Here is a 26783-nt window from a genome sequence, read left to right on the forward strand (position 1 = left end):
TCCATTTGTAGGTGGAGGTTTGGGTGTTTCTATGATGCTGAACAGGTTTCAGTGGCACTTCCAAACTAAGACTAGGAAGAAACTCTTGGTGATCTACTTCAGAAAAATTCACCACGAAAACCCTAAGGAGCACACTTCTACTCTGACACACATGGGCTCACCAGGAGTTGTAGACCCATTTGCAACTGGGCTATGGCTCCTGGGGTCTAACAGCCCTGGAGAGAAGAATGGAATAAAATGGGCTAATGTGTGGTCTAGCAGCCTGCCAGCCCTGGAGGGGCTATTCTTATAGCCATAGCAATGATTTCTCAGAGTTCTGGTCCTGGTTCCCAATACCCAATAAAAACCTGTTGCCGTTGAGTCGATTCGGACTCATAGTAACCCTATAGGACAGAGTAGAACTGCCCCAGAGGGTTTCCAAGGAGCAGCTGGTGGGTTTGAACTGGCAACCTTTTGGTTAGCGGCCCAGCTCTTAACCACTATCCAACATGGGCACTAAAACCAAAAAAAGAAATCCACTGCCTTGGAGTCGATTCTGACTCATACCGACTCCATAGGGTTTCCAAGGCTGTAAATCTCTAGGAAGCAGACTGCCACAGCTTCCTCCTGCAAAGCCTCTGGTGGTTTCCAACCGCTGACCTTTCTGTTAGCAGTTGATCACTTTAACCATTGCTCCACCAGGGCTCTAATACCAGCACCACCCATTGCAATCGAGCCTATTCTGATTTACAGTGACTACATTTTACATAGGACAGAGTAGAACTGCCTCACAGGGTTTCCAAGGAGCAGTTGGAAACTGGTGGATTTGAACCTCCGACCTTTTGTTTAGCAGCCTGAGCTCTTAACGACTGTGCCACCGGGGCCCCAATATCAGCACCAGTAAGGCTTAAGTAAAGTGAGGGATTGCATCCTCAGCCTCAGTGTGGCTGAGGGACAGGCCGCTGCTCCGGGGACACCTAGAGGCTGGGGACTAGAAGAGTGCTGGGTTTCTTCGGGCAACAGGGCACACGTGTACTAGCTCGGGCTGTAGAGACCTGAGCCGGGTCCTCACTGTCCACTCCTTCTCCAGCCTCCTCTGCTGCTGAGCTGCTGGGCCACAAATGGCAGGCCCCAGAACCGTAGGACCTGCAGCGCCCCAGCTCCGCCGGCCTCCTTGGTCCGGTCCCTGCCACCCACAGAGCGCAGGCCCTAGCCCAGAGGGAATTCCTTTCCCTTCGCCTGCTTTTCTCTCTGAAAGGGGGTGGTGCACATTTTGTCCGGGGCCACGTGCAGAGCAGTTTGCTCTCATGCTTCTTAACCTGCATGTGCAGTTTGTCTGGATCCCCCTTCCCGGGGCGAGAGCTCAGCTCGGCTCTGCCCGGATCTGAGGGTGAGCTACCGTAAACACTGACAGCAGAAAGAGGAAGAGCAAGGGCGAGAGGCCAAGGAGGATGCCAAAACCGGCAGCCAAGTCAGTGGAGTAACAACCAAGCCGGTTATTTGACTGTTAACTCGCCCACTTCGACGCTTAACTGTCCGAATGGTCAGTCTGGTAGTTCCACTGGGGACAAAACCAGACAGGGAGGGGAGAGGACAGCAGCCGAGGGGCGGGGGGAGGAAGAGGAGAAAAGAGGGATGAGAACAGAGGGAAGATGAAAAAAGTCAGGCGAGGGGACTCTGAGAAACGGAGGCAGCTGGAAGCGAGGGAAACGACAGATTTGTGATAGAATTGGAAGCAGAGAGTGTGACGGAGATGCGGAGACACAGACACAATGAGCGCCCAGGCGAGGCATTGACAAGGCCGCATCCATCTCGGGCTCCTGACAGAAGTATGGCCGATTCTCTCTAGCACACCTCAACCCCACGCTTCTAGCAACTAGACCGCCCCTCCAGGGTCCCCAAGCCCCCTCGGCCCCGCCCTGGCCCGGGTAGAGCCCTGCCCGGGGGCCGCCTCCCACCTCTGCGGCTCGCTGGGCCCCACTGCTCACCCCAAACCCGGGGAGGCGGGAACCGGGGAGGGAGCGAGAGGGAGGGGCTCCGGTGGGAGGCAACCCTGTGGCTCCAGCTCACTCTAGCTTTTTTTTTTTTTTTTTTTCCCTTCTCTTTCTTTCTTCACTCCTTTTTCTTTCCAAACAGGGAAAAGTGTTCCACGACGCGGGAGCGCCTTTCCGCCTCGCCTTTTCCTCCCTGACCCTGGTCCCTGCTCCCGTCCGGGCGCCGAGCGCGGGAAGCCCCTTGGCGCAGGGGAGCTCCGGGGCCGGGGCGAGGAGCGCGGGGCCTGGGGGTGCGGGGCAGCTCCGCGCCGGCACATGGCTGCTGCCCCCCGGCGCGCACCCCGAGGCGCCGCGCCCAGCTCGCCGAAGGTTCGTCCGCTGCACCCGGCCGCCCCGGAGCCAGGGAGCGGCTGAGCCGGGAGGTGCCCGCGTCCAGGAATCGGGATGACCGTCCTTCTCCTGCTGCTGCTGCTAGGTGAGTGCCTGGGGGACGGCGGGAGTTTGGATGCTCGGAGTAAACCCAGCCCTCCGTCCGGGCGGAGACACACACTGATTCCAGACCGTTGTCCCCGCAGCCCTGGAGTGAGTCCTCTGTCCCTGCCTCCCGGCAAAGGAGGAGCACATCTGGGCAGCGAAAAGCCGCCCACTCGGCCATCGAAAATGCCTCAAACATCTGGCCCTTGAGCAGGCTTCCGCGCTGTTGAGTTTGGCCATGAACGGTCGGGTGTAGAGGGTCCTTTTTACAGTGGTGTTTAGTTTCAGGAGTATCTGGGAAACTGGAGAATTGGGGGAGGGATGGTTTATCCAGGAATTTTTGTGCCAGGTTCCTGAGGGTGGGGGGAGCTTTTTTGTTGCAAGCAGGCGCCTCTGAGGGCTCAGATGAGAAACAGATGTGTTGAAGGGTAAGGGGAAGGGAATGGGGAAGAGGCAGCGTTGGAGAGGGATGGCGGAGAGGGAAAAGGGCAGAGCCCACAGAGAATCAGGAAGGTGAAAACACTGAAAATTACTCAGGGAAGGGAGGGGAAGGGTCAGGAAGGAGAGAAAGTAGGAGAATGGGAAAGTGAAACAGAAGGGCAAGGTTGAGGGACACTGAGCAAAGACGGTGTGAAGAAGACAGAAAAAAAGTGGAATGGAAGAGACCAACAGAGAAATGGACCAAGTGCCTTTTTGGCCCCTTGAAACAGGCTCTGGAGCAAAGAGAAGACCCCTCCTGGGCTCCCTTCCAGGTGTTACCCAGGCAGGTTCCCTGAGGCCTCAGAGAGCTAAGGCACAGGTTGAAAGTATATGTGAGGGAGGTGTGTGGGCAAGAGCCAACTGGGGGGAGGCTGCCAGTGTCTCAGGCTCCTCACCAAGCTCACACCTGGAGGTGGGGGTGAGGGGTGCTGAAGACAAGTCACTGAGACGCACCAGGGCAGCGTGGGGTCTGCCTGGAGACAGGACCAAAAGTGAACCAAAGTGAAGAAAATGAAAGATCCTGGCTGGGGTGGGGGAGTGAAGGCTGCACTTGGATGTCAGAACACCTGAGAACTAGTCCTGGCTTTGCACAGACTAGCTGGGTGACTGTGAACAACTCACCAACTGTCCAAGGCTTCAGTCTTCTTAGCTCTAAAATAAGAAAACCGGATGGTTTCTAAACCCCTCCTAGCTCGGACAGCCTAAAAAGCCAGGAAGAACCACCAAACAGAAGTGAAGAAGCACTCAAAAGTCACCCTGAAATAAGTGGCTAGAGGTTCTTTCTTTTTTTTTTACGTGAAAATTTACATACCAGTCAGGTCACTTTCATCCCAGCTTAACCCACCCTCCGGCCAATAGTATCTGTGTTAGAAGAATAAAAGATGTGGATTAGCCCAAACTGTTGCTCAAGTAGAGTGAGTGGGGAAGGCTTTATTTTCTAATCTCTTAGATATTGGCCAAGTGTTTCAGTAGTGCTCCTGTGCATACTTGGCATGTCCAGATGGCACCTTTGTCATCTTTACTGGCCTCTACCACTGAGCTACCGATCACCAGAGGTTTGGTAGAATCAAGCTTCCAAAACCAAACCAAACCCGTTGCGGTTGAGTCGATCCCTATAGGACAGAGTAGAACTGCCCTATATGGTTTCCAAGGAGCACCTTGTGGATTTGAACTGCTAACCTTTTGGTTAGCAGACATAGCTCTTAACCACTGTGCTATCAGGATTTCCAATCAAGCTTCAGAGCTGCCTTATGAAAAACAGCAAACATTTATTAAGGGTTTATTATGTGGAGTACTTTATATGTACTATCTCGTTAACTTATTTATTCTTCACATCAACCAGTTAAGACTCATAGCGACCCTATAGGACAAGGTAGAACTGCCCCATAGAGTTTCCAAGGAGCACCTGGCGGATCTGAACTGCCGACCTCTTGGTTGGCAGTCGTAGCACTTAACCACTACACCACCAGGGTTTCCCTCAACCCTATTGGCTACCCACTGTTATTTCCCCGTTTACTGATGAAGAAATCAAAGTGTAAAGAGGTCAGGTAACTTGTTCAGAGGCAAAAGCCTACAGTTAGCAGAGATGGGATTTGAACTCAGGTTATCAGCCTCCAGAGAGTGTTCCCTAAACCACCGTGCTCTACAGCCTTCCTTCCCTACAGAAGGACTCTTAAAGATCTTCTCTGTAGCTAAGTCCTTACCAGTCCTCTCTGTGGAGCACAGATTTCAGCATGACCCTGCCCTATCTGAGAAGCCTGGGGAAAGGAAACGAAACTCACAAATTTTGAGCACCTGCTAATATACCAGTATTAGCCTTGGTGGTGTAGTGGTTAAGAGCTCAGCTACTAACCAAAAAGTCAGCAGTTCAAATCCACCAGGCACTCTTTAGAAACGCTGTGGGACAGCCCTGCCCTGTCCTGTAGGGTTGCTATGAGTCAGAATCGACTCGACGGCGACGGGTTTGGGTTTTTTTGGTGTTGGGTATAGTTCACAGTGGAAAGTGACAAGTGACTTTGGCTCAGCTGGTCAGTTGAAATCAGCTGCCATGCCAAGATGCAAATATTGATGGTAGTCATCCTCTTAGTTCTTGAGAAAGGAAAAACTGACCAAGACATGAATCAAAAGATGCCATTGATCCATTTGGCCCTTCTTTATTGACTGTCTACTATGCGTAATCATTCCTTTGGTGAGGAAATAATTCGTTGGGTTCATACTCTGCCTTTATCACGCACATGATGTCTTTCTTGGTTTTGTCTTTATAAAATTGTTACGAACTTAAAAGTTCAAGTCAAAAAGAAAAAAAGGACTACTGACTTAGAATTGTGCACAGCTGGATTTCCGTCATTCACGCCTACTATTAAGCTTTTGCCACATCTGTTCCTTTGTCAGACGTACTCAGACTCATGACATCCCAGTTAAGTTGATTAAGTTGTTCAAGGAAGAAGTCACAGGGAGATGAGCTGAAGAAGTGGGACAAGGGACAAGGCTGGGGAGAATTACCAGCAGATGGGTGAACCAGAGACAGGCATCTGAGGGGAGCAACACAAAGGGAACCCCTCTATAACTGACTTCCCTGCTGGTTCAGAGCCCATAGGGGAAGCAGCAGTTCTGGGAGCTGGATATAGCCCTTATTTGAACCATTGTATGCCAGAGCTGGTGGCATTGGTGGTTCAGTGGTAGAATTCTCACCTTCCCTGCAGGAGACCTGGGTTCGATTCCTGGCCAGTGCACCTCATGTATAGCTATGACTCATCTTACAGTGGAGGCTTGTGTGTTGCTTTGACGCTGAACTGGTTTCAGCAGTGCTTCCAAACTAAGACTAGGAAGAAAGGCCTGGCTGTCTACTTACAACCCATCATGGAGATGGCACAGGATAAGGCAGCACTCCATTCCATCCCATCCCATCCCGTCCCGTCCCATCCCATCCCATCCCATCCCATCCCATCCCATCCCATCCCATCCCATCCCATCCCATCCCACCGTGCATGGCATTTCCAGGAGTCAGGGGCCCACTCGACAGCACCTAACAACAGCAAGGTCAAGAGAGGTGAAAGATTTGGAGGATTATGACCTTTTGACTGGGCGACCACAGAATTGTGAAGCGCCCAGTTTTAACCAGCTTGCTTCTGTGCTTTCTCGTCCACTGTGCAAATAGGACCAGTTATTATTATTTTTTTATTATATGTAGACCATTACATGGACAGGGACCCGATAATGTACTTATTATACAAACTTCTATGTTTATTACCAGATTAACCAAAGATTGCTCTTTTGAAGCCTCTGTCAGGTGGAGGAGGATGTGGAAAGAGGTTGCTTCCCCAGAAAATAAGTTTGGGGAAGCCTTGAATGCACAGTGCTTCAGTCTGTATTGCGGTGACAGGTCTCGGTAGGATTCTATGTCCTCCCTTCCTCTCGCCTTAACGATCATGGTAATAATAATGATAAAGTCCCTGTAGGCTGATATCTTGTCTCTTCTTATTTTTGTCTTGTGCTCAGTTGGGCGGTGTACACATATTTCATGATTGTAACTGATGATGATGAACTAGACAGACATTTTTAAAAGGTAGAGTCAGAACTAGGGAAAAGCTTAAAACCTGTTGCCATTGAGTCAGTTCAGACTCATAGCAACCCTATGGGACAGAGTAGAACTGCCCCATAGGTTTTCCAAGGAGTGGCTGGTGAATTCGAACTGCCTGCCAACCTTTGGATTAGCAACCGTAACCTGCCATAGCTCTTAACCACCGCACCACCAGAGCTCCAGGGAAAAGCCTAGATTGTCTAAAGCAAACCAAACCAAACCCAAACCCGTTGCTGTTGAGTTGATTCCGACTCATAGTGACCCTACAGGACAGAGTAGAACTGCCCAGTAGGGTTTCAAGGCTGTAATCTTTATGGAAGCAGACTGTCACATCTTTCTCCTGGACATCTGGTAGATTCGAACCACTGACCTTTCAGTTAGCAACCCAGTGCTTAACTGCTGCACCACCAGGGCTCCTTTATCTAAATCAGTAGTTCTTAAAATTTGAGTCTCAGACTCCTCTGAGAATCTGATGAAAGCCATGAATTAAGTCCCAGAAAAATACACATATACATCATATTTTGCCTACAATTTCTGGGGCTTCTTTGATCTCCTGATAAATGAACCCACCCCTTCATTTAAAATGGAGAAGAAACCAAAAACTAGAGAGACTTGGCACAGCTAACTTAGTAGAAGGGGACTAGAACCCTAATTCTATGGTCTGCCCTATCACACATTCTTGAGATAGAAAATCTGTTTCCCTCCTTTTCAACTCATGTGGCTAAGCTCCAAGATCACAGTTACTCTTCAGATGCTTCAGTCAAATGAACTAAATGCTGAATAATTGGCACCAGTTTTTATGTTGAGAAATTTGCCTGAAAAATAGGGCGGATGTCATAACATTTCAATTTAGCCACTCTAACTGGAGATCCTGGAAACTTCTGCAATGCCGCGTATAATGTCTGGTTTATTCAGGAAAAAGGAATTTTATACCCAAAGTCTCAAAGATGTGGGCGTGCATACAAGGAGCAGGATTGAACATCGGTACCGCGAGCTTCCTTCTTCTATTGTTGTTGGATTATCCTGGGCAAGTCATACATCCCACTCTGATCCTCAGCTTCGTCTTTTGTAAAATGAAGGTATTAGACTAAAGTTGTCTCTGAGTTCCTCTCCACCACTAACATTCTCTGTTTTCATTCTGAGAATTTGCCTGCTGATCTGGATATGGTTGTGGTCAGGAACACGTGGGTATCGCCAAGCTTGGCTGGTTCTTTCAGGCGCTGTGCACCATGGCAATTGTTAGCATAAAATTATGAGCCCAGAAGGGCCCAGTAACCAATGGGAAGAGAGCAGTAGTGACGTCTGCACTGTGGCACTGTGAGCCAGGGGACACCATGTAGTATCAGGGTAGACAGCCAGATCCTCCTGCCTGGGAAGTTTGGTAACTGAAATACCCACCAAAAGGACCTCCTCCTACGCAGATGACTAAGATAGACTCCAGTGTAGAGGGCCTATGTATGAAACTATTTGCAAGCATAAGTGTTTTCTTCTAACTTTTTAATTAAGGGATAATTTACATATAATAAAGTACACACATTAAGTGTACTGCTTAATAAAATTCCTTGTACTATCATTTATATGGATTTGAACTTGTCATTGGGTTTTGAAATGTGAATTGTACATTATTAACCCACTCGTAGTACTAACCTGACCTATGATTATCCTGAGAGGGGGTTTTATGGGTAGAACTAGTATGACAGTATAGTTAATTACTAACATTTGTTCAGGGTTTAACAATGTACTAAGCATATTAACATATCTTATTCTCAAACCTTTCTTTGAGAATAACTGACATTATTACTCCATTTTACAGATAAATAAACTGAGGCTCAGAGGTATAAAGTGAGCTTCTCAGGATTACCCTGTTAGTAAATAGCTGAGCCAAGACGCCAACCCCCAGAGCTATTGTTTATAGCCCAGGATTACTGTATTATTGTCCGTGAGTTACTAGTTCCTTCTAATTTATCAGAAGACGTGTAGTACTTAAAGTCATTGTCGTGGGACCCTTGCCCTACCTTGGAGACAGACACAGGAGCATCCCTCGTTGGCACGTGACCCTGAGGCGCGGTTGGTGAAGGTGTGTGGATTGGGTATGACTTGCCTAACATGTGGCTTTTTCAAGTTAAACTCCTGTTTTCAGCATTTCTGACTTATTTGTTGTCCCAAAAAAGAATGTAGACTGTTCCAAAAGAAGAAAAAATTCTGATTATCTGAGCTTCCTAACTGCCTGGATACTGGAAAAATAAGTTTATTGCCTTTGGCACCACATAGACCAAAATGGGAAGAATGCTGAAATCCAACAACTTTTATTTTGTTAGCCACAGTCAGTCAGATCACTTTGTGTGTGCGGCCTCTGCCAAAGTCTAGTGATGATAAGACAGAATGCTGCTTTGTTCCAGTCGGAGGCAGGGGAGGGAGCTGTCTCCTTGGTGTCCAAACGAGAAGAGAGAAGGAGCAACTATCTCAGACTAGCTCCCCAGTAAGGGTAGAGTATTGGATGTTTTTCTGAAGAGACGCAGCAGAGGGGATCTGAAGAATTTGAATCACGGAAGGTGACAGGAGAAGCAAGTGGAGGAGGAAGAAGAAGGGAAAGAGGTAGAACAGCATAGAAACAGGAAACAGCAGAGGTTGAAAAAGCTGAACTAAAACAACTGAACTCCTGGTGTGACGCAGCTCCTCTGAGTTCATTTTATTTCACGATGACAGCAGCAGCAGCTCATTGAGCTCCCTTCTAGAATCTTCTTTAGCACTCAGATCTATGATGTAACATTTTGCTCTTTACTCACTCACTCGCTCACTCTCTCACAAAACAATAACTGTCTTAATTATAACAGAAATACCACAAGTGGATGGCTTTAACAAACAAATTTATTTTCTCACAGTTTAGGAAGCTGGAAGTATGAATTCAGGGTGCCAGCTCTAAGGGAAGGCTTTCTTTGTTGGCTCTGAAGGAAAGTCCTTGTCTCTGAGCTTCTTGGGCAATCTTCATGCCCTTGGCATCTCTCTTCCTCCATCTCTGCTCCTCTTGCTTGCTTGTTTAATCTGTTTTAGATCTCAAAAGAGACCGACTCAACATACACCTAATCCTGCCTCATTAACGTAATAAACATAACCTAATCCTCATTGGGAAACCCTGGTGGCGCAACGGTCAAGAGCTACAGCTGCTAATCAAAAGGTCGGGAGTTCAAATCCACCAGACACTCCTTGGAAACTCTATGGGGCAGTTCTACTCTGACCTATAGGGTCGCAATGAGTCAGAATCTACTCAACGGCACGCAACAACAACAATACTCATTGATAGAACTGAGTCCTGCCTCATTTTAACAAAACCACAGGCAGAGGTTATGATTTACAACACCTATTTTGGGGGGACACAATTCAATCCATGACAATAACTGAGCACCTTCTATAGTCCAGGCCCTGTGTTAGGCTCTGAGGCTCCAGTAATACAAAAGATACAGTCCCTACCGTCAAAGAGCTCACAGCCTAGCGGGGCAGACATGTTCATAAACAAGAAGTTACAGATATGAAGGTAGTATCATTGAAGAGAATACCAAGGTTTCTGGGAGCCCCAAAGAGGAAGCAACTGAATTATGCACTGTCTAGTAGAGTTAGGGTATTACGTGTAACGTGGATCTTTGGAGACTGTGTCTGATATTCTTCCATCCCTCACAGCATTTGCACATTAGTGAGGTGGGTGCCAAGTAAACAGCCAGTTGGTTGATGGATGGCCCCATCATCATCAGAAGGGATTGCTTAGATGGTGTGTGTCCTTGGCATTCAACCAGGTGCTTCATGAAGGAATTGAGCTTCCTGATGTCCTTGCCTAGTGAAAGTTATGGCGCGTTCTTCATCGTAACATGCCAGCCACACAGCTGCCTTTATTACTCATACCTCCTGACGTATCTATACCTATATATAAGGAGCCCTGGTTGCGCAGTGGTTAAAGCACTCAACTGCCAACCGAAAGATCAGCGGTTCGAAACCACCAGTGGCTTCTCAGGAGAAAGGTGTGGCATTCTGCTTCTGCAAAGATTTACAGCCTTAGAAACCGTATGAGGTCTCTATGAGTTGGAATCGACTCCACGGCTGTGGGTTTGGTTTATATCTCTATATATCTGTATCAGTGAATTTGAATCTCCTGATTAAGAATGGCAGTCTGTTCACTCACGGTTTTAATAGCATTCGTCTACAGCGAAAGCAAATAGGATCAAGTCGAGAAGGAATTTTCTGTTCCAGAAGAAATCCATTGTATTGAACAGAGACTCGGTCCCTGACATGTCCTTACTTCTTTTTGTGAGGAAAAAAGGGAAAACTCACATCCCTGAGAGGGAAATCGCTTTGTGACTTCATTGTTTAAATTTAGTCTTGGGTTTGTGGGGACGATTCAGACTTGGAGGAAGAGGCCTTCCAACCCAGCCTCTGTCACTTCTCATTACTTCCAGTGACAGTTCCAATTATTTCCAATCACTCTTCAAGGGAAGAGTGGGGGAAGTGTGTAAGGCTTCCTTGTGGCCCAGCAGCGTGGCAACCGCTGCGAAAGCCTGGCCTCTGGTGTCCCGAGGCCCTGGCTTGAAACCTAGCTTGGCCACTTAATAATCACGTGACCTGGGGTAAGTTATTTCACCTCCCTAACCTTAGTTTTCTCATCTGTCGTTGGGACTGCTAACAATGTCATCGGTCTGTTGTGAAAACTAAATGAGGTAACGCATGTAAAGAATTGTAGCACCCTGCTTGGTATGTATTAAGCAGTTCATAAATGGCTGTTGTGATTATCTGGACTGCCCCTGCTGGGAGAGGGTCAGCCCGTGGATATTTGGGGGGTCTGCTTGAAGTCAGCTGGCACCAGGCCGTCAGGGCCAGCCTTCAGGGCTTCGGCCACTGCTGCTCCTCTACCCTGAAGACTAGTTCCCAGATGTCCTTCTGGTAGTCTGGCTCTGTTCCAGAACCCCAAGAGGCTCGTAGACCCCCATCTGTGCCCCAACTGCCTGCAACTGCTCTGGGGGAGTAACTTTCTACGCTGTTTAGCCCTGGCCAAGAGGTGTCCTTTCTTATGCTGCTTAGCATACCAACTGCGGGTATAAGCCTTCTTTTCCCAGGCTCTGTTCCCTCTAATAAACAGTTGCTGTCAAGTTGATTCTGACTCATGGCCACCCCATTTATATCAGAGTAGAACTGTGCTCCATAGGATCTCCAGTGGCTGATTTTTCAAAAGTAAATTGCCAGGCCTTTTCTTCTGAGGTGCTCCTGGGTGGATTCTAACCTCCATCCTTGCAGTTAGCAGCCCAGGATATTAATCATTTGCACCACACAGGGACTCTGTCCTCCCTACTACCTGCTCTAAATGCCTGTGCCAACTTGGGCTACGCCAGCCAGGGCAAATGACTGGTTGGTTTCTTTCTGCTCTTAGCATCAAGCAGTCAGTGCCTTACTGAGCACCTTCTATGTGCCAGGCATTGTGCTAGGGACTTTCATACAAGTAATTTTTTGTATCTTCACAACAACCTGTGAGATAGGTATTATTCCCCGAAGAGGGAAGGTGCTCTCTGTCCCTGGCAGTACAGGTTGGCTATAACAAAAAGGGAGATTTGGCTTCAGCACTGATTCAAGGACTGAAGTGAAAAGGCATCACTGATGACATCCGTGCAGTGACACACAGCAGGAGCCACTCGGGACCCAGGGCCACGTGGTCTTTGAGGGTTTGGCTTAACAAAGAGGAGAAGGTGCAAGTTTCTACCTTCTCTACTTTCCAGGCAGTCATTTGTCCTGACCAAGGTTAGACTCCAGTGAGCCCAACACCCAGATTTGAAATGTGTTGAATTACATTTCCTTTTTAAATTTGGGAGGAAAGGAAAACCTCAAGGTGAGAAGAGAAATGTCTGTTTTTTTCCACTGACCCAAACAGCCAAGAGTGTGATTAAAGAGGGCTAACCTGAGTGCCCCAGATTTCTGCAGACCTAGAGCTCCTGCTCAGAAGGAGTCCTTGAGCCAGGAGGAGGGATTCTGCATTTTCAGAGGCGGCCTGGTCTCCATCTGCTTTCCTCTGGAGAAGTTCCATCCCCACCTGCTCCAACCAATTGTGAGCTGCAGCAGATTCGGCCTTACCTCGTCCCCAGCGAAGGAGGGGAGGCTGGAAAGGAGGCCGCCTCTCCACAGCGCAGTCTCTGCTCCACTGCCTCTCACACCTGTTCCCAGAGTCCTGCAGCCTCCCAAGCCCTGAGGCATCCAGGTGACAGTCCTCCACACACTTGCCACCTTAGCCTGACCTTCTCTTGCTCAATCTATCTATTGCTCTAGGCTCGACATATCCTGCTCTCACATCTGACATTTAATGAGAGAGAAGAGTGAACTATGTAAAGCTCATTGTTTGTGTGTTGCCTCTTTTCCTTCTGTTCCAGTTTTCCACCTCTCCAAATCCCTTCCCCCAAAAAAACCTCTGCTTGGGACTCATCCCTGAAGGGCTTTGCTCTCGACTGCCCCTAAGCTGATGTTGGTGCTTTGTATCCTAGTCTGCCCTCAGGCCTCACACCTTGTTCTTTATCACCTCCATATCATTTATCTGTCTGATCTTGCCCAAGATGCCTTCTCACCACTTCTTCCCTGTCTAATTCCAACCCTCCTTCAAGACCCCCGGCTCCCAGATCACAGCCTCTGGGAAGGTTTCCCCGACTCTCCCAGGCAGAGAGCACTGCTCCGCTATCTGTACTGTCATAGCACTTAGTTCATACCTTTAGAATCACTTGATCATTTGCCATCCAGTTGATTCTGACTCAAGGCAACTCCGTGTGTTTCATAGTAGAACTGTTCTCCATAGGGTTTTCAATGGCTGTGATCTTTCAGAAGCAGATTACAGGACTTTTTCCCAGGAGCCCCAGGTGGATTCAAACCACCAACCGTTCCATTAGTAGCTGAGCACTTAAATGTCTGTGCCACCCAGGGATTCCTAGAATAGTTTATGTCACATTATATTATTGTGAAGGGTTCTCTCTGTGCTGTAGGGTCGCTATGAGTCAGAATTGACAACACCTGTCAACAACAACAACAAAGGTGTTCTCTTTTCTGTGTGATTGCAAGCAGGAAACAATATCTTATCATCTAATACCAAGCCCAGTGGGTGGCACATGTTAGATACTTGGGAAATGAGCAAACGAGTCAACATACGAGCAAACTTATGAATGAGCAAAGAAATGAATATAAAGCATAAGCTTATAAAAGTAAAGATGGAACCTCTCCCTAGGGTATATGATTTTAATGGGGAATTCTTTATCATCAAAATGACCAGAAAGACCCATCAACAGATGAAAGGATAAACAAAATGTGGTACATACATACAGTGAAACACCACGCAGCCAGTAGGAGAAATGAAGTCTTTTTAAAAAATAGTTTATTGTATTTTTGGTGAAAGCTTACATAGTAAGTTAGGTTCTCATTTAACAACTTCTGTACACATTGTTCAGTAACATTGGTTATATTCTTCACAATCTACCAGCATTCTCGTTATTTCCAGTTTGGTTGTTCTGCTTCTGTTAATCTAGCTTTTCTGTCCTGCCTTTCCTTCTCATCTACGGTAATTCTTGTCTAGGGTAAATGTTTATCATGTGACTTCATCTAGACGATTATTTTGAGGAATGTAGTATTCACAGGTGATATTATTTATTTTGTGGGCCAATCTGTCATTTGGTGGAAAGGTGACCTCCAGGAATGGTTTGAGTTTCAAGTTGAAAGAGTATCTCAGGGTGATAGTCTCAAGGTTTTGTCTAGTCTCTACTGGTCCAGTAAGTCTGGCCTTTTTTTTTTAGAAATTTGAGTTTTGTTTTATATTTTTCTCTCATTCTGTCCAGGGCCATCTATTGAGTCCCTGGTTGGAATGATCAGTAGTGGTAATCAGGCACCATCTAGTTCTTCTGGTCTCAAGGTAGGTGACGTGGTTGTTTGTGTAGACTGTTGGTTCTGTAGACTAGTTTCTTCATTGAGTCTTTGGTTTCCTTCTTTCTCTTTTGCTCCGAACAAGTAGACACCAATAGCTTCAAGGCCATTTGCCAGCTTTTAAGACTCCAGGCACTACTTACCAAACTAGGATGTAGAACATTGTCTTCATCGACTATATTGTGCCAATTGACTGGTCTTGAGCCCTCAAAACCAGTAGACCAATCCCATGAGGTGTTTGGTTGTATCTAGGAAGTACCTGCAACTGTGCCCCCATGTGCTGTATTTTATATTTGAAAATATATGCAGCACACATAAACATGTATATTCATATGCCTACAGTTATATCTATATATGCATACCCATATATTCGTCTATGCCTTCCTGTACATATTTATGCATACCTATGTATCTATGTAACCAAACATTTTTTTAGTTGTTATTACTGTCGTTGCAAAATTGTATATCGCTCAATGAATTTTTTTTTTTTTTTACAAATTTTGACATAAATTGTTCGTTGGCATTGGTTACATTTATCACAGTCTGTCTGCATTGTCTTTAATTTCTTCTATTTGTGCACAAACATTCATCTTTACTATGATAGAAATGAAGTCTTGATACATGCTACAATATGGATGGACTTTAAAGACATTAAGCTGAGTGAAATAAGTCAATCACAAAAGGACAAATGTTGTAAGACCTCGCTTACATAGAAAGAGGAGAACAGGCAAATGTGCAGAGGCCAAAGTTTCTTAGTGGTTACCAGGGGCAGGAGGGAGGGGAGAGGGGGGGTTATTGCTTATGGAGTATTGAGTTTCGGTTTACGGTAATGGAAAAATCACATTGATTAAGGGTAGGGTTGCACAGTCAATTATTGTAAGTGCTGTCAATAAGTTGTATACCTGTCAAAAGCTGACTTGGCAAAAGTTGTGTGATAGACGTATTTACAACAACAACAAAAAACCAAAGAGTAGCTGCTGAGCCTGCTTATTTACCAGCCGAACACCTCATGGAATTTGGTTCCTTGGTTTGAAGGTTGAGGATCATGGTTTCATGGGACAACCAGTTAACTGGTCTAATGTGTTTAGTGCTTGTTCTATCTCCTAGTTCGTTGAGTAGTGCCTAGGGTCTTAAAAGCTTGCAAATAGCCATCCAAGACACAACAACTGGTTTGTATTTGCCTGGAGCAACAGAGGTAGAAGGAGAGTCAGGAATAGAAGGAGGAAATGGATTGTGTGGCTAACTGCCTTCATGAACAACTGCCTTCTTTGCCATGAGATCAGAGGAACCGGATGGTGTCCAACTACCATTACTGAACATTTTGATCAGAGATTCTATAGAAGAATCTTGATCAAAAGGGGGAAAATGCGAACAGAATTTCAAATGCGCATGGAACCTAATGTTTCTGGAGCCATGGAGGCTGGACGAACCACTGAAACTATTGCCCTGAGATAATCTTTAAACCTTAAACCAAAAATATCCCCTGAAGTCTTCTTAAACCAAACAATAGCTTAACTTAACTAGTAAAGAATGTCTGCCTTGAGCATTATGCTCTTTTAAGAACCATTTATATGGGTTCAAATTGACAATAGCAACACAAAGGATTAGATAGGAACTTAGGAGGCAGTGAGTTTATGTTAATGGAGCATGAACAACTGAGAAAAGGAGGGTGAGAATGGTTGCACAACTCAAAGAATGTAATCTATGTCACCGAATTGTACATGTAGAAACTGTTGAATTGGGGTATGCTTTGCTGTGTATATTCTCAACAACAACAAAATAAAATACATTATAAAAATTTAATTATATATGCTTACAGTTAAACAAATTATATTAAAGATGATGATAAATAATCTAAACTAAAAAAAAAAAGAAGACTGGAAAGAGGAGATAGTGATTTTAGAACAGAAGATGATGGAAGTACTTGTGGGCAGAGGGGACTTTCTAGCATGCCTCAAAATCATACCACATAGGAGGGCAGCCATTCTTAAGAACTTCCTGAGAAGCACTGACCCCAGGCCATTATGAGAGAATGGGCAGAGCTGTGTAGTGAGCTGATGGGGGGCAGGGGTAGGGGGAAGCCGTGTGACATCATGGAAACCCTCTGCTTTAGATCTGGTGGTGTGGAGCCTGTAGCAATTCAGTCCTTTCAGACTTCTTTTTTTTTTTTTTTAATAATAATACTTTATTGTGTTTTCAGTGAAACTTTACTCAGCAAATTAGGTTCTCATGTGCCAATTTCTACACAAATTGTTCAATGACATTCATACATTTTTCATAATATGTCAACATTCCCATTAATTCTGTTCTGTTTATTCCATTTCCAGTAATCTAGTTTCCTTGTCCCCTTACCTTCTCATCTTTGCTTAAGAGCAATCACTGGTAATTTAGTCTCCTACAGATGATTTTTTAAAGGAGCAAAGTACTCACCAGTGATATTTTTTAATTTATAAGCCAATCGATTATTTAGCTAAAGGGTGACCTCGGAGGATAGCTTCAGTTCAGAGTTAAAGAGTATCTCAGGGTGATAGTCTTAGGGAGTCCTCTGTCTCAACCGGTCCAGTAAGTCTGGACTTTTTAAGAATGTGAGTTCCGTTCCACATTTTTCTCTCATTCTATCAGGATTCATCATCTATTGTGGCCCTGATCAGAACGGTTGGTAGTGGTAGCCTTGGTAGTGGTAGCCGGGCACCCTCTGGTTCTTCTGGTTCCAGGGTTCATGTAGACTGTTAATCCTGTAGACTAGTTTCTTCTCTGAGTCTTTGGTTTTCTTCTTTCTCATTTGCTCTAGATGAGTAGAGAACAATAGTTTATCTTACATGGCCGCTCGCAAGATACTGAGACCTCAGGCTACTACTCACCAAACTAGGATGTAGAACATAAACTTTATGAATTTTATTATTCCAGTTGACTAAGTTGTCACACAAGACTGTGGTCCTAAGCCTTCAAACCCAGAAAACCGATCTCACAAGGTGTTTGGTTATGTCTAAGAAGTATCCGTAGCTGTGCCCCCTATGTGGTTTAGAATATATATGAATACACACGCATGCACACACATACATGTATATACACTTACATATAGATACACCTATATGTTCACACGTATGCACACATATATGCATACCCATAAAAACATATAGGAAACCCTGGTGGCGCAGTGGTTAAGTGCTACAGCTGCTAACTACAGCAGTTCGAATCCACCAGGCGCTCCTTGGAAACTCTATGGGGCAGTTCTACTCTGTCCTATAGGGTCGCTATGAGTCAGAATTGACTCGACAGCAGTGGGTTTTAGCAGTGGGTATAAAAACATATATGCATACATACATATATATGTAACCTTACATACATGTATATGTAACCTTACATACATGTATTGCCCTTTTAGACTGGTGATTTATTTTCCATTTAACAATTTTCACAGCATGTGACTTCTCCTTCCACCTCATTCTGGACTTTATCCAACCCATGTTGACTGGCTCCTTCCTCAGTCCCTTTAAGTTTCTTAGGGGTGGAAGGCAAAAGTCATGTATGGGCAGACCTGGCTTTTAGCCAGTTTGGACTCCCAGCCAGTAGACCTCATATGTGGCCACCACTTGTCTGTTAATGGAGGCTTGCCTGTTCCTATGATGCTGAATAGGTTTCAGTGGAACTCCAGATTAAGACAGACTAGGAAGAAAGGCCTGGTGATCTGCTTCCAAAAATCAGCCAGTGAAAACCCTACGGATTCCAACAATCCAATCTGCAACCCATCACGGGAATGGCACAGGACTGGGCAGTGTTTTGTTCCATTGTGCATGAGGTCGCCATGAGTCCGGGGCTGACTCGACAGCAGCTAACAACAGTCCCTGGCATATGGAATTTAAAGCCCTCTTGCTCTTCTTTTTTCTTTCTCTTCTGCCTTGGGGCGCTCACCCTGTTCATCGCTGACTCTATTAGGGCATCACTGAAGTAGAAGAAACACAAGTCAGCAAATGATTACAGAATGTTTTGGGGGGATTTTTAAGAATATTATTTCCAGGTATAGTGCTTACACTTATGGTGTCTCATTTAATCTTCATGACAACATTGTGAGGTAGACATTGTCAGCCTCCATTTTACAGATAAAGATCAGAGAGGTTAAGAAATTTTCCCAGTGCTAGTTAGTAGTAGGACTAACACCAGAAGCCAGGTCTTCTGGGTCCCAAAGTCATTGGTCTTCCCACCCCACCACACGACCAAAAGCCCTCTTACAAGTACCGACAGCGCAGCATAGGCCTCAGCAGGGATCTTCACTTGGCTTCCATCTTCTGGTTTCTTATCACCACACCAGGTCACTGAGTAGGCCCTGAATGTAGCTGCCAGATATGGCTGCTATCTAGTCTGGGAAGACTTGAAATCTGTATAACATGTACGGTGACCAGCTGTCCTGACTTTCTCAGAACTGAGGGCTTTTTCCAGGACGTGAAACGCGGGACTTTCAGTGCTAAATCTGGGAAAGTCCTGAGCAAACCGGGACAATGGGTCACAGTGTTGTTGTTATTAGTTGCCATGGAGTCAATTCTGACTCATGGTGACCCCACGTGTGCAGGGTAGAACTGCTACATAGGGTTTTCAAGGCTCTGATCTTTCAGAAGCAGGTCGCCAGGCTTGTCTTCTGAGATGCCTCTAGGTGGGTTTGAACAGCCAACCTTTTGGCTAGTAGCGGAGTACTTAACCATTTGGACCACCTGGGGACTCCTTTGGCCACCCTAGTAGCATTGTAATTTACTACTCACTTGTGGTCCTCGGCTCAGTCGCAGTAGTATCACCAGGAAGCATGTTAGAGATGCAGGATCTTTTTTTTTTAATGTATTTAACCCTTTGCAAATTATTATTGATATTTTGCTACTCCCATAAGATTATACAGCCCTTTGAGAGAGACCTGATTTTGCCTGTTTCTCTAAATAGCTGGCTCAAGAGCTTTGTATATACAATTTACCTTATAGAATCCTGAGTAGAAAGACACGCTAGGTGTCATCCAGCTTAATCTTGCTCTCAGTGCAAGGACAGGCCCAAGGGTACTCTTCTTTTTTTTTAATAATTTTTATTGAGCTTTAAGTAAATGTTTACAAATCAAGTCAGCCTGTCACATATAAGCTTATATACACCTTACTCCATACTCCCAATTATCCTCCCCCTAATGAGTCAGCCCTTCCAGTCTCTCATGACAATTTTGCCAGTTTCTAACCCTCTCTACCCTCGTATCTCCCCTCCAGACAGGAGATGCCAACACAGTCTCAAGTGTTCACCTGATACAAGTAGCTCACTCTTCATCAGCATCTCTCTCCAACCCATCGTCCAGTCCCTTCCATGTCTGATGAGTTGTCTTCGGGGATGGTTCCTGTCCTGGGCCAACAGAAGGTTTGGGGACCATGACTGCCGGGATTCCTCTAGTCTCGGTCAGACCATTAAGTCTGGTCTTTTTATGAGAATTTGAGGTCTGCATCCCACTGCTCTCCTGCTCCCTCAGGGGTTCTCTGTTGTGCTCCCTGTCAGGGCAGTCATCGGTTGTGGCTGGGCACCATCTAGTTCTTCTGGTCTCGGGATGATGTAAGTCTCTGGTTCCTGTGGCCCTTTCTGTCTCTTGGGCTCATAGTTATCGTGTGACCTTGGTGTTCTTTGTTCTCCTTTGATCCAGGTGGGTTGAGACCAATTGATGCATCTTAGAAGGCCGCTTGTTAGCATTTAAGACCCCAGACGCCACATTTCAAAGTGGGATGCAGAATGTTGTCATAATAGAATTATTTTGCCAATTGACTTAGAAGTCCCCTTAAGCCATAGTCCCCAACCCCCTGCCCTTGCTCCGCTGACCTTTGAAGCATTCAGTTTATCCCGGAAACTTCTTTGCTTTTGGTCCAGTCCAGTTGAGCTGACGTTCCATGTATTGAGTATTGTCCTTCCCAAGGGTACACTTATCTCAAAAGTAAATATTTTATTTTTCATATCTATGCTGGTTTTTTGCTGAAACATTAAGTGAGAGTGTAGTTTGAGAATAAAAAGGCCTTGGCTATCCTTTATCCCTTCTCTTGGTTAGATGTTGGTATGAAATGTAGAAATGCAGAGTCGTCACATAAACATGTTCTTGTACAAAAGGCACGCAGACTCAGACATTTGAGTCTGCCTTTTATATAGCAGCTGCCCCCTTGTCACCTTCAAAGAATGCCAGCCAAAAGGAAGTCAGCATATTGGGACAAACACACACACACACACACACACAAACACCAATAACTGATCTTTCTCTTATAAATTGATTTTTCTTGTTAACTTTATTAAAAGGCTGTAAGAAATTCAGCTGAATCTCTATGCATTAATAAGGAATAGCTTTATTTGTGTGTTTTCCCTCTGATTCTAGCACATTATACAGACCTGAGATTTAAAAAAAAAAAAAAAAAAGAGCAGAATCTACTGGACCAGAATCTGCATTTTAACAAGATTTCCAGAGGATGCAAAAAACGTTTGAGAAGCTCTAGAGCAGGATTTAAGGCTCATTTGCTGGTGGATGGGGATGACTTGCACCTGGATTACCTGTCTGACTTGGGAAACACCTTGCTGTAACCTGAGGTGGAGTCCCCTGGGTGGTACAATCGCTCAGCTCAGCTGCTAACAGAAAGCTCGTGATTCCAGTCCACCCAGAGGTGCCTCAGAGGAAAGGCCTGATCTATTTCTGAAAAATCAGCCTTTGAAAACGCTATGGAGCACAGTTCTACTCTGACATAGCTGGGGTCGCCCTGAGTTGGAATTGATTTCATGACAACTGGATTTTAACTTCAGGTGATGAGCACTGAAATGAAAGACTCAGGCTTATAGGCTAAGGAAGAAAGGAGCCAAGGCCCTGTATTTAACCCATTTGAGGGGAAAGGCTGGAGGGTGCCTTGGTGCCTTATGGGCATGAAAAGACTAATGGTTAAGCTTTTCTCTCTACCTTAAAACAACATTATTCCTTATAAAGTCTTGGAAGTGTGCTGAATTCACTGGTCTACATGCCTTTACTGGGGAGGGGCTGGAGCTTCATTTAAAAAAAAAATTCAAACCCATTACTATCGAGTCGATTCTGACATGTAGCAACCCTATAGGACAGAGTAGAACTGCCCCATAGAGTTTGCAAGGAGCGGCTGGTAGATTCAAACTGCCAACCTTTTGGTCAGCAGCCAAGCTCTTAACCACTGCGCCACCAGGGCTCCAGGAACTGTCATTACCTGACAGAAGATTAACCAGAATGTGGGCAAGGACAGCAGCAGGCCATCCTCTTGGGACCTGGGGACTCCTGTGAAATAAAAGCACAGAGGATAAATCTTATAACAGGTACCATGCCTGCAAGCGGGAAACTCTCAGTAGTTAGTTATTGAAGGGATAATGAGACTATGAAAGAAGTACTCCAAACCTACCTGTTTTTCTGTTTGGTACCTGGCTCCTTGTCCCAAGAGCCTAACCCAACTTTGCAAACATGGTCATCGCTGATTAGCCATCTTGTCCTTCCCCAAGGTGATTACCTCACTTGGGAGATAAACAGAAGTAATCGAATCTGTGCTCCAGGGGAGGAAGTGGTTGACCAACTCCCCGTACGCTTTAACAGCTTCTCTGGCCTTGACTTATCTCAAAGTAACCAGTAACCAGCTAGTTGCTGTCCAGTCGACCCCAGCTCATGGCAACCCCATGTGTGTCAGAGTAGAATTGTGCTTCATAGGGTCTTCAATGGCTGATTTTTTGGTAAGGAGATCCTCAGGCCTTTCTTTCCAGGTGCCTCTGGGTGGACTTGAACCTTCAACCTTTTTGTTAGCAGTGGAGCACTTCACCTGTTTACACCATCCAGGGACTCCTTCTCAAAGTAAACCTGGGTCAAAGCAGTTGCTCAGATTTCTTATATGGGTGTAATATGTGATCTTCTGTTAATCTTTTTGCTGTAAAACCTGACTGTGAGTCCTGGTGGTGCAGTGGTTAAGCACTCTGCTGCTAACCGAAAGGTCACCAGTTCGAACCCACCAGCCACTCTGTGGGAGAAAGATGCAGCAGTCTGCTTTTATAAAGTTTACAGCCCTGGAAACCCTATGAGGGCAGTTCTACTCTGTCAGCATCAACTCAATGGCAATGGGTTTTTTTTTTTTTTTTTGGAGGGGGAGCGATGTGAAAATAACAGGCACCAAGCAAGGTAGGAGAAGACATTTGCAGGCCTGGGGTTGCAGAGCAGCCTCAAACTAAAAGAAGGCATAACCCACACTTGTCAGCCTTCTCTCTACCCCAAGTCACATGCCCAGTAGCAAACTCTGTAATAAGGCAGCCCAGGGAGGGAGTGACAGCAGGCCAGGAGATGACTGTGCTCATCTGTCCAGCTGGAGCCTTTCAGACAGTGCTGATTGCTGCTGTGACATTAATCCCACCCTGACTGGTTGTGGGTGGATCTTCTAAGACAGGGATTTCAATTATGGAACAGTGTCTGTGTGCTGGTACCATGGGTGGAAATGACCCTCACTCATCACAAAGCCTTCGTGCATGTCGGGGGACCAGACTGGCAGGAGAAAAATGAAATGGTGACTGGTGTAGGACAGGATGTAATTAAGTGCTAAAATGTTTGGTCCAGGCAAGAAGGGAAAGGAGAGTTTTGGGAAAGGATGGTCATTCGGATGTAAGATCTCACTTCAGCATTCCTTCCGGGGTGGGTGTGTGGGCAGCTATGTGGAGGCAGACAGCCTGGGCAATAGGAAAAGAGAGGGCAAAAGGCACATGGGGGTGCAATGGTTGTTTAGTCTTATTCTGGAAATAACCCATGTTCATAGTTAATAGGCCAATTTGGGGACCTACCACAGGTGACTTTGGGACATGGCTGTGGGCAACTCTCTGGGCCTCAGTTTTCACCCTGTACCATGAGAGATCGGAACCAGAGAATATTTAGGGACCCTTTTGGCTCTACAAAGCTAGAGCTCCACAGAATTCCTCTGTGGGAGAACTGCAGACCCGATTGCTCATGGCAGTGTCAGCAACCAGGAATGGATTACCCAAGAAGCAAGGTACAATTTCACCTGTTTTCCAGCACATCAAAGATGTGGTGACTGCCATGTGAACTTGTGCACTGCAGATTAGTAATAAAGACATTTAAGCTTGTGTGTACCTTGCCTATTGTAAGGCAGTGTGTACCTTGCTTACTGGTTAATCCGCTCCTGCTCTTGACCTTGGGGTTTGACCAAATAGCTCGACAGGTTGAACCAGGGCCCCTCTCACTTGCATAACCCCTCTTCCAGCCTCCCTGGTGCTGCTTGGGCTCCACCCCCAGTGGTCTCCCCAGCACTTAGGATAGAACCCAACCCTCTTAGTGTGCCTGCAGGACCCCACACAGTCCCAGCGCTGCTGCCTCTAACACCCTCTCCCACCTTCCTTGCCTCCTATCTAGGGGCTCCTGACCGCTGACTGTCCTGCACTGAAGATGCCAAAGCTGTTTCTGTCTCAGGGCCACTGCATTTGTTTTTCCTCCTCCTGGAATGCTCTTTCCCAAGATCCTGTGAGGCTGGCTCCTTGCCTTTTCAGGTTTCAGTGCAAATATTCCCTCAGGGAGAATTTTCTTGACCCCCAGCCCTGATCTAATCAGAACCTCCCCCTGGTCATGTCCACAAACCAAACCAAACCCATTGCCGTCGAGTCGATTCCAACTCATAGCGACCCTGTAGGACAGAGTAGAACTGCCCCGTAGAGTTTCCAAGGAGCGCCTGCATGAACACATTACTTGGTTATATTTTCTAACTAACATTTACCACTACCTGAAATATTCTTTTTTACTTCTGCTCATGTATTTGTCTACTGTCTGTTTCTCTGAGAGCCTGGACTTGTCTGTATTGTTCACTTCTGTACCCTTTGTGCTTAGACCAACCCTGACACAGAGATGTTCAATAAATACGTGATGAATAAGCACTTAGTTCTTTTCTGTATGGCATGCATAGGAACACAGGAAAGCTAGAAACGAAAAGTCATTTAATGAGCCTTTAGTATGTGCAAAGCTCTATAAATGTTCTCATTTAGTCCTCATGACAACCCTGCCAAGCAGGTCCTATCAGCGTTCCCATTTTACATCAGGACACTTAGCCTTCAGAGGTTAAGTACTTGCCGAAAGTTACACAGCTTGTAAGCAGTAAAGTCAGGATCTGACTTTGGAGCTGGTGTCATAAACTCATATGCTACTTAAGTCATCTAAACCAGTGTTTCCTCTGACTTTAAGGTGCTTACAGATCACCTAGGGATCTTGTTAAAGTAGAGATTCTGATTTGGCAGGTCTAGGGTGGAACCTGAGATTCTACATTTCCCACAAATGCCTAGGCAATGCTAAGGCTACTGGCCCATGGAAAATACCTTTTAGGAAAGGAGGGAGGGAGAAAGGGTGGAGGAGAGGTAGGAAAGGAGGGAGAGAAACTGAGGCCCCAAGAGGTAGGTAGCTTTCCCAAGATCATATAGCTAGTTAATGCAAGAGCTGGGTCTCTGGCCAGTGTCCTGGCTCCCAGCCTAGAGTTCCTTAAACAGCTCAGAAAACACAAGGATTTTAAAACATAGGTACATCTTCAAAGATCACTTGTAGGAATTATTCACCTGAATTAATGATACAAAGAGGTGCCATGATAGTGCAGATATCCGCGCCACCCCGCCCCCCCACATCAAAGCCAGGGCAAGTGGTTGACGCTGGGCCTTGTCATTACAGGGCAAGATAGTTCTTGTTTTGCAGACAAGAGAAGTGCCTCCAGAATTTCCAAACCTCGTCCCAGTACACTCAACCATCTAGGTGTGTAATATCCAGCGTACCCAGTACTGTGCTGTCTGCGTCATAGAAAGAGATTTTATCAAGGGTTTACTGGTTCCCTCTAGCTACTATTAAAAAAAAAACAAACCCAAACTCATTGCCATTGTGTTGACTCCGACTCAGCGACCCTACAAGACAGGGTAGAACTGCCCCATAGGGTTTCCAAGGAGCAGATGGTGGATTCGAACTGCCGACCTTTCGGTTAGCAGCCAAATACTTAACACTATGCCACCAGGGCTTCAACTATAGGGCTTGCCATTTTAGTATTTATTATAATGAGTGTCAGCTCATTTGCTCAGTCTCCACCCTTCCCAACCTTCCTGTTCCTTTCTTGCTGACACAGAAGATTAAGCACAGACTTGTTGAAAACCTTCTACCAGTCTGTCTGTTCTACCTTCCACCCAAGCAGAAATCCCTTTCTGGAAGATGGTCATCAATCCTCCATCTGGGCCAACATCAAGAAGCTCAACGCTAAGAACTAGATGGTGCCTGGCTTCCACTAATGACTGCCCTAATGGGAAACACAACACAGAGTCCCAGACACAGCAGGAGAAAAATGTACAACAGATTTCAAATTTACATTAAAAAGACCAGCCTAATGGCCTGACAGAGACTGGAGAAATCCCTGAAACTGTGGTCCCTGGCCTCTCTGTTACCCAGAACCAAAACCATTCCCGGAGCCCCACTCTTCAGACAAAGATTAGACAGAACTATAAAACAAAAAATCACACACATGAGGAAATGTGTTTCTTAGTTCAATCAGATATACAAGACCAAATGGGCAGTTCCTGTTCAAAAGCAGGATGAGAAGATAGGAAGGGACAGGAACTGGACAAATGGACACAAGGAACTTAGAATGGAGAGGGGGAGTGTGCTGTCACATTGTGGGGATTGCAACTTATGTCACAAAACAATATATGTATAAATTTTTGAATGAGAAACTAACGAGCTGTATGTAGACTTTCACCTAAAGCACAATTAAAAAAAAAAAAAAAGCAGCAGCAGCTCAACACTTGGGAAGAGCCCCTTCTATTCTAAAGTGGCTCATACTCTTTGGAAGGACTTTCTACCTAGAGCTGAAATCTCTCTTCCTAGAAACTGCTACCAACTGAGGCTACAAGGATTAGTAACTGTGATAATTGCCTTACAAGTAAAGGGCCCTCCAGTTTTTCAAGTGATTTTTTAAAAAGGCATTTATATGGGACAGACACTGTGCTAGACATTTTCACGTACTTACAATCACACACCCTGACGTATGCAGTATCGATCTCTGTTTTACAAACGTGGAAACTGAGGTCCAGAGAAGTCTAAGTGACTGGCCCAGAGACAACTAGTAACTTTCAAAGACAATGCCCTTTCTACTACATCATAGCCACACACCTTCCTCCTAAACAAAAGCTCTTTACGTGCTTGGAGAAAGTTGTTTCAGATATACTCCCCGTCCTGGTCTTTTTTACAAACTTAATGCTCCTGTTTCCTTTAAGCTTTCTGCTTAGTTATAGTTATAATCATCATCATAAATCAAAGTCATGTTACTTGCTAGACACTCTATATGTTG

General features: G+C 45.7%; 1 protein-coding gene across 1 annotated transcript in view; it reads left to right on the plus strand.

Annotated features, from left to right (window-relative positions):
* The first annotated feature begins 2088 nt into the window (after positions 1 to 2088).
* CLMP (CXADR like membrane protein) overlaps positions 2089 to 26783 on the plus strand; it is a 129367-nt gene continuing 104672 nt past the window's right edge. Inside the window, exon 1 of the mRNA XM_010597937.3 lies at positions 2089 to 2448. Within this exon, the coding sequence (XP_010596239.1) occupies positions 2418 to 2448 (31 nt within the window). The 5' untranslated portion in view covers positions 2089 to 2417. The remainder of the gene's footprint in view (positions 2449 to 26783) is intronic.

Source organism: Loxodonta africana, chromosome 15 (genome assembly GCF_030014295.1).
Source record: "Loxodonta africana isolate mLoxAfr1 chromosome 15, mLoxAfr1.hap2, whole genome shotgun sequence".
In the NCBI taxonomy this organism is placed as follows: domain Eukaryota; kingdom Metazoa; phylum Chordata; class Mammalia; order Proboscidea; family Elephantidae; genus Loxodonta; species Loxodonta africana.